Here is an 8,312-nt window from a genome sequence, read left to right on the forward strand (position 1 = left end):
TTTTAAATTTGGAGCTATAGTAGAAATCATAATAAATACGGATTTTATACGATAATCACATTTAGCGGCTCAATTCGGCAATGAAAAAATAAATACAAAGAAAAAAGCGAAAAATTCACTGTGACAAGTAACGTTTATGCTCTGCATCTTTATATTATAATAACATAAATACTGCGAGTCCTGTCCATATATCCACGGAATTCTTCCTGAGCCTAGTTTCTCACACTGTTCAAGCTAACGAAACACTACGAATGGCATCGCAAAAGCTGCGGTACTTACGAGAAGCAAAAAAAAATAACTTTATTCTATTTAATACAAGGTTTGCTGCGTTTAGATTAACGGTGTGATAACGCCTGTTATCATATCATCATTATTCTTACTTATATAAACAAATGTATACAATTATTGGGCTTGTGAGGTCTATGTCGAAGGCGGCCGCTTGCGCATAGTGCAGTCTGTCATTGCTGATTAAGCTTTCTGCCGAGAAGATCTCGCACAGGCATGGTCAGCTCTTCTTCCGAACTGCCATTAGAATCTACTTCAGAGCTATCGGACTCGTAGTTGCCTAGACCAGGCAATACGCCAAGTACGCGCATCGTCTTCGTTGGTTGTCCTTGATCCGCTTGTTGTCTGTTAGAATTTATGTCACCCGATTCGGTCGCCGTTTGTTGACTATTGGACGCACTTTTATTGATTGAAGCGGTACCGCTGGTGCTATCAGCAATATTGGCGTCACTGACCTTTCTCTTAATCGCGCCTATGAGAAGCTTAGCTTGTGATTTCGTTTCTCTCTTTTCGGAGCTGAAATTCGTTGTTTTTTTTATGGGCTCAACCTTTTCGGGTTCCACAGCTGGTCTGGCAAATTGCGTGCGCAGCTTGAACTCCTCGAGCTCACGGCGTTCCTCCTCGCGCTGCTGGCGTTCCTGCTGAGCCCGAAGATCGTCGACTCGTTCGAGAAATTCAACCTCATCGGAATCAAGACCTTTGACGAGATTCTTCAATTGGCGTGACTCTTCGCGTTCGGCTTCTTTCTTCAAACGTTGTTCCTCGAGCCTATCAAAAAGTGGTCGCCTGTCGCTTACGTCCGGCTCGGGTGCGTCTTCTGGGTCATCCGGCCCCCGAACACGATCCCATTCCTCCTTGCGCTTTCGTTTAGCCTCTTCTACCTCTGATTCCGTTACGAACTTACTCAAGCTCACAGACGCCATTATGTTAAAATAGGTATCTCTTAAAATAAACAGAGAAAAATACAATATTAAGATAGATTAACACGCTCACGTCCGCAAACTGGAACAGCATGTCGCATGCAGATTTTATTTATATTAAGATATGCTTCTTTACCACCAGCAGACGTACCATTAGGATACTAGAAAACAGAGTATACTTCGAATTCGTTTCCTTTTCATAAAGTAGTATGAATAACGAAAATTTCGACATTATATTTGGAAAGCCCTCATACGTTTGTATCATGCGGGCAATAATACAACTACACTACAGCACTATAATCCACTCAGATGCTCAGCTGTGACATTATAACTTGGTTTCGCAGCGTGTAAAACTCACACTAATATGTTGGCAGGCAGCATAAAGTAAATTTGATATTCAAAATGCAAAGTAGAAGCGAAGAATCATTTTGTCTCTGTAATTTGTTCAGTATTACGTAATTCAATAACTATGCAATAAATATTTTTCTTATATACTATGTGTACATGAAAAGCGATCGTTCCATACGACAGCTATTCCGTAAATTGCTGGGGCTGCATTCAGGCCTGGGATTTCGGCCAGAGAGTTTGGCCCTATACAACCTGATTCTTACTCTACTAATGTTTGTCTAGCATGTTTTGTTTTTCCACAAGTCACGCTGCGCTCATCACTACACGGACTACACGGAATTCACATAGGGTTCTAGAGATATTTGAGTATCACTGGCTAACTGCACTGAAATAATGCAGCTTGTAAATACACTTATATTAGTAATACATAATGTGTTGTTTTTCTATTATATCATTATTTCAGCCGACGGACGCATGGTCTAGAACGGGCCTTTTTTAAGCAAGTATTCTATGACCTATTTCAAGGCAGTTTGTAACAGTAAGATCACAAACTAACCACGGAAAACAACCATGCACACGGAGCTTAACGATGAAAATGGTAGCTCCGTCAAGCATCTCCCATTGTCTAAACAACAAGTAATTTAGTTGTTATTTAAGTAACTTAGTTATGCTAACAGGACCTTGCACAAGTACGTCGAAATAGATAATCAGCCACTCCTATTACGGCATACATTGCACCGCAAAACTTCTAAGTAAAACTCTGTTAGCATTTGAATGAGAAGTTAGTCTAATGAAAGGTTTCATTACAATAATTTCTCATTTCATTATTACAGAATCATTAGGGAAAATATTACAAAACACATCGGTTTTTAGTAAAGATAATTTGTGATCTGGAAATGAGCTGCAAAGCATTCGTCAAAAGAAGTAAGCATGTCAATGCAGACATTTCAATTCATATTGTAACTTTTCGATAAGATATCACTTGCAAGTAAGCTCGCTATAACTATAAATCGTATTGACTAACTATAGTACAATCAATCAAGTCTTTCTTGACATACTCACATTATTTACGTAGATACCGTGTGGAAGCTTTTTTTTACCTAAAGAATACGCATTCACTTCACGATTAATGGTTCGGTCTCACTCAGTCTCCACACTTTAGTTGAACAACTACTCACTAATGTGTCCAACAATACAATGATTCGTTTGTTGACGTCGTGCCCTTCCCAGCGTTTAAATAACGGGAGCTAAATCGATTTATGGCGATATTTCTCGAAACAGAACAACTTCTTCCCTTGGCCATCGACTAAATGACGGAACGTACACCGAACTGCTCAGAAGAGCGCGAAAGCGGACCTACAAGATGAAACAAAGTTCTCGGAGAGAGTAGAGAAACGAACATAAATATACGACTTTGCTCCAACAAAATAGACACGACATTTTGGTGTATGTTCAATATAAAAATATTTACATTAGCGTTTTTCACATAAGGGCGCTCTTGTGTACTGGTGTGTGGTTTGAGACTGGCGTGAATCAGAATCAACAATGTAAAAAGAAATAGCATTTTCGCGGAATCCGATGGTCAACAGTGGGCAGATGAACTTCATATGCGTTACAAAGAGCGAAGTATTAATAGAAAACACAGGAGTGGCAAAAAATGTTTGGGATAGCTTCGGTCCACATATTAAACGAAGCATATGCGGTGTACCATATGCAATTACTGAATAACAGAAATGTGCAGATTATGAATTTAAGTCGTCTTTCCTAAAAAAAGAATTCGATCATATGAAGATGTGAAAATCTCTGAATACCTTGTATTCTTCAAAGAAAGGGTGTCTTTTTTAGCCGAGCAGTTTCAATATCTCAGCGAAGTGGCCAGTTTCAACTTCATCCAGAATAGAAATTTATGACTGACTCTACTTGAATGTTATATTATATCAAGATTAGGCGTACGTCTCTAAAAAATGATATCATTTCAAAACCTGCATGGTGAACCTACATTCGACAACATCGAGTGCACAGAAAGAATCTGCTGAGAGTCGACCATGTTTTAGGTTTTATAGGTGAAACATAAAAGATCTTAACTAAAAACCATGCTACATAAAACTCCAATGATCCCGGAGATTCGGATTTATTCGCCGTCGGATAATGGGGAGCGTGACAGTTCTGATGAAGAAAGACGACCTTCAGAATCCCACAGCAACAGAAAAGAAAAAAAAGGTACACGAGATAATCATAAAACAATCATATAACACACGCTCAACATTAGTTTATGTTGATTCGATCCGATGGAAGACCTATATCTGCTTTGTCAACTTCCTATCGAATGAAGCTGTTATTTCTTTCTAAGGTAATGCATCTGTCCATTTTATTTGTTCTGTTAAAGCTGCTAAAAAGTTAATTCCATACACATTTTATTTACCTCACCGCTGTCCTGTAGGTCATCTATTCGAGCCAACAAGCGGCGCCGATGATGATAGCAACAGCTGTCCTAAATCCTTAAGCACTTCTTTGAACATCGTCAATGGAGTTTGCTATTTTGACTTTGAACCGTCGACGTGTGTTCCTTGGCAAGGCGTATTCAATATGCGCCCACAGAGTCTTCAGGCTATTGCATCGCTACAAAAAGGTCCTTCCATTCCACTTCACAAAGCGCGATTGGGCTGTGTTACTCCAGCTGCACGAAGTCTCGAAGTTCTCAGGGAATATCTTCAACCCAAGATTAATCAGGAAATTCGCAAGGTTAGAAATAAAATTCGGCATGCACCCAGTAGACATTTCCCAGATGCCTTGCGCATGTAATTCAATATTATCTTATAGCAAAACACGCCTTTGCTGTAATCAGATAGAGTTAGACAGATACGTTACTATAAAACCAAGCCCATGTTAGTAAGTGCTAAGTATTTACCTATATATTATATTACACTCTTCGTTTGACTTGTCTAGGTCATCGACAAGTACATGGATGAGTACTTCAAGCCAGGAATCGAGAACGTCCGCATGAATAATGGTGACAACTCGGTCGCTGAACAGCACCTACAAGCAGTTTGCAGGCAGATGTTGGAACAGGCGAAGAAGATGTTTTCCATGCAGCCGGTAGGAGTTCGTGGTGAACGAGGAACTAGCCCTTGTTCCGACCTTGAATCAGGCCGCAATTCGCCCATGCTCGGAGGAGAACTCGTAAGGAGAAAGCACTTCTCAAGACGTCATAGAACATCCCCCAATAGGGGTTACCTATCTGACTCAGAAAGTGATGCGAGTCAGATCAACACTTTATACGTGCCCAAGAAAAGGGTGAGACCTTAGTTGCAATGCCGAAGAATAAACAAAACTCTATTAAAGGTATTTTTATTTAAAACGGTTTAACTTTGGAAGAAGTTTTGAATAGTGAATAAAGGGAAATAAAATTCGAAATATTTGAACAATAAGGCAAAACGACACAGATCGGTTAGTAGTTAGTGACCCTACCTAATATGAGACGTACAAACGCTAATGTTCAATTTTTAGCCCAAATATGTACATATAAATTGTGCACTGGTACAGTGATATTGCGTTTGACTATACGAGAGTTTAGCATAACGTCACTGTTGCTTTAATTTGCAGACAAACAAGACGAAAAGCTGGTCCGGCGGGTCCGGCAGATCAACTCCTGCGTCGCGGACCTCATGTAAATCTGGGGAGGCTATCAAGCGTGAAGGACCCCGGTGGGACCCAGCTCGTCTATCTACTGAAACGTTATTCGTAATGGGGGCCAGAGCCAACAAGGCACTTGGCCTAGGAGCACAGAGAGGTCGGCTGTATATGAAACATCAAGACGTGTTCCGCTATTGTGGAGATGCTGAAGACAAGCTATGGCTTTACGAGCAGAATCTCATGCCATCGGCAGGCGGAAGGGCTTTCCTATTATTATTAGATGATATTAAACATCTCGCACAGACCGAGGAGTACAAAGATGCTCCTGGCGTCCAGGTTCGGTGATCTACCATTATCTACCGACTATAATTATTACTGAGTTGATTGGAACGTTTGAGTCGGTGGTAATGACTCAAGGCTGTTAAAGAACGTTATTCTGAAATATAATTATCGTATGATGCTTCTATAGTACGGGTCGATGAATGCTACCAGTGAAATGTAACATAGTTAGGTTCTATTAAAAATAGACTTCGATTTAAAACTCGCCAGCAAATGTTAAAAACTTGTGTCACAAATAAGAATGATCGTTTATATCTAAAATAGTAGGATTATCGTTCACGCTAGTAGAGCTTTGTATTGGTTTGTGGCGTCAGTTTATTCATCTGAAAGAGAGTAAAAAGAAAAATTCGTTAAAAGTGTACTGGCTTAACTTATACAGGTCGACGACTTGGAGGGCTTCAAGGTTCCGGAATTTATGATAAACAAGATGCGGTCTTCGATGCTTTCTCTCAGGACAGACATTCCTGGCGGGGGTGGCAAGAAACGAAAACATAAGAGCCCTGTATCAGAGAGGTCGCAGGCTAGTTCCAATATCGACAATATTGGTATGTTATTAATGAAACATACTTGCGAAATTTATCTTTGATAAACTTGGGCTTTCGGTAGTAAAACTTCGTTGATTTCGTTGACTTGCTGACGATATCTTGTCGGATAAAAGCTACACATTATTTATTCTTCATTTGATGTCAATTCATTGTGAACGTTATATGAGTGTACTCGAAACCGAATAAATTCCTATAAGAGATATGAGGTTGAGAATATGTATCCAATGCGGGATTTTTCGCTGCCACCTAGTTGGCGGCGAAATCATGTATTATAGTCTTAAGTCGCAGAAGCGTTTAACTGTAACACATTCACTTCCATTTATGTCACCCAGGCGAAGTGAAACTGTCTCCACCTTGCACATCACCTCTAACTGCTGAAGAAGAAGAAGTTTTACCGGGTGAGGAAGGTGCGCTGAGTCAACTGCCGTCTCTACAGTTGGATTCGACGTGTAATTTGCATCTTTTAGATGAGCCCATCCTTCATGAGGAACCCGTCGATGAACAGGAAATAGCATTCATAGTTGACATTTAGTAATTGATACAACTACTTTGACCAACTTACATGCTCGATATTTCAATTAGGTAGGAAAATTAATAATTACATATATAAAAAATAGAATATATATATATATATATATATATATATATATATATATATATATATATATATACGAGAGAGTGTATGAGAGCCGTGTAGTGCATAATACAAAATATATATGATGAAGTATTGTTTAGTAAGTCATGCGGGTTCGAAGAATGAAGGTTAGCCATGAAGTTAAACAATTTTCTTTTGTGTGGTATGAAAGCGCTTTTGTGACATTTAGTAATAGCAAACAAATCATCGTATAGAAAGTGACTCAACAAAGGACGCCGAGTCGATCACAACAACTGGCCATGTGCAATACAATATAAAACAGTTAGTAAACTTTGCTTTAATCGGCGGCAAGCAGAATACGTTAAGCGTCATAGCATAAATATCAAAATTCAAAGCCAAGTCAAAGGTAAACTATTTATAAGTAAATCAAATGCTTTGCTGACATGCCAGTTGCATGACCAACAACCAGAGATTGCCATTTGTTTATTGTAAAAAGCATATATTTAACAAAAAAAAGTAAGATAGTTTTATTTATTTGTAAATTTCTAAGCCATCTCAAACTGTACCAGGGAAAATCGTATTATAGAAGCGGTTATTATGTGATCCAATTTAACGACTGACAGTAGTTACTTCGTCGGTAAAATCTGTTGTCACATGAAGAGATGGAGATTTAAGTAAGCAATTAGAGTAAAATAAAAGCGGTTCATTGTAAATATACTCCAGCATACCACGATCTGGATGTAGGCCTTAGGCTTAACAGTATTTTTTATCAGGTTCAGCAACACAATGGGATTGAACGTTGTGTGAAAATTCATTCAATGAATCCAGTGGACTGCAACTTGAGTTTTTTTAATGTCTCAGAGAGCAGAAGGCTGAAATACGTAAGAGGAACCACTTAAAATCTATTGGCTAGACAAAACATGGTATAAGGTTTCTTCGTACAAGTATGATACGGTACCTAGATGTAAGTTGTAATCAAAGATCTCGTAGTGCTTCGTACGTAAACTAATAGAGGTTTATGTATATTCGGATATTAATAAGCGGAGTGAGAGGAAACTTATGACATAATAATAATAAAATATTTTATCCTTATATTAATACTATACCGAAGTCAATAAATTTTATAGCCGCTTTATCAAAGTGTGTCTTCGAAAAATAAGGAGCTGTGAAACTGTGTGATCTGTTATATCGATTATATAATAAGATACGTAAGCACTTTGTAACTACACAGACTGTGTGAGCACAGAATCTTATGAGGATGTTGGTGTTTGATATCTTTGTACCCAACAAGACATTGTATAAACACGTTCGACTTATAAAAATGAAACTCTGTCTCGGGAAAATCGGAAACGCCCTCGGTGGCCCGCATATGTCATGTATTCACGTTGTTTCATGAAGTGAACAAACGCCGGCAACAGCCAAGCTAGTCACCGCTAGATGGCTCGCACGTAATCTACAGTAGTGACGACGAATATATATATGTGAATAGTATGTGTTGTACCTATAATGTAGTCTGGTCCGATATCAGAATAAGATCTCAAAATATAAATGCGTATATAACACCTAATGACTTTATGACAAAACTAGTACATTTTTATTTCTTTTCATTTTTAATGAAATAGGACAATACACTTATTCTCGGTTAAA

At 38.7% G+C, this 8,312-nt stretch overlaps 2 protein-coding genes across 2 annotated transcripts; one reads left to right on the forward strand and one right to left on the reverse strand.

The window, feature by feature from the left end:
* Positions 1–114: 114 nt before the first annotated feature.
* On the reverse strand, positions 115–2,771 carry LOC111243986 (PSME3-interacting protein). The gene is made up of 2 exons (XM_022790474.2): positions 2,616–2,771; positions 115–1,227 (listed from the first exon to the last, which is right to left on the reverse strand). The coding sequence occupies exon 2, from the start codon at positions 1,206–1,208 to the stop codon at positions 459–461; it is 750 nt and encodes a 249-aa protein (XP_022646209.1). The 5' UTR covers positions 1,209–1,227; positions 2,616–2,771; the 3' UTR covers positions 115–458.
* Positions 2,772–2,922: 151 nt separating this feature from the next.
* LOC111243981 (deoxynucleotidyltransferase terminal-interacting protein 1) lies at positions 2,923–7,107 on the forward strand. Its single transcript, XM_022790463.2, has 7 exons — positions 2,923–2,999; positions 3,608–3,773; positions 3,994–4,295; positions 4,500–4,847; positions 5,157–5,522; positions 5,905–6,070; positions 6,403–7,107. Exons 2-7 carry the CDS (start codon positions 3,647–3,649, stop codon positions 6,600–6,602), a joined length of 1,509 nt encoding a protein of 502 aa, XP_022646198.1. The 5' UTR covers positions 2,923–2,999; positions 3,608–3,646; the 3' UTR covers positions 6,603–7,107.
* The last annotated feature ends 1,205 nt before the right edge of the window (positions 7,108–8,312 follow it).

This window comes from Varroa destructor, unplaced genomic scaffold, assembly GCF_002443255.2.
Source record: "Varroa destructor unplaced genomic scaffold, Vdes_3.0 BEIS01000002.1, whole genome shotgun sequence".
Lineage (NCBI taxonomy): Eukaryota > Metazoa > Arthropoda > Arachnida > Mesostigmata > Varroidae > Varroa > Varroa destructor.

What these genes read in the sequence shown, in the direction of transcription:
- LOC111243986 (XM_022790474.2), bottom strand. Translation starts at nt 1,208, where the DNA reads ATGGCGTCTGTGAGCTTGAGTAAGTTCGTAACGGAATCAGAGGTAGAA.
- LOC111243981 (XM_022790463.2), top strand. Translation starts at nt 3,647, where the DNA reads ATGCTACATAAAACTCCAATGATCCCGGAGATTCGGATTTATTCGCCG. An exon ending in TATACGTGCCCAAGAAAAGG is followed by an intron (nt 4,848 to 5,156) that starts GTGAGACCTTAG and finishes TTTAATTTGCAG; the next exon opens with ACAAACAAGACGAAAAGCTG. An exon ending in AAGATGCTCCTGGCGTCCAG is followed by an intron (nt 5,523 to 5,904) that starts GTTCGGTGATCT and finishes TAACTTATACAG; the next exon opens with GTCGACGACTTGGAGGGCTT.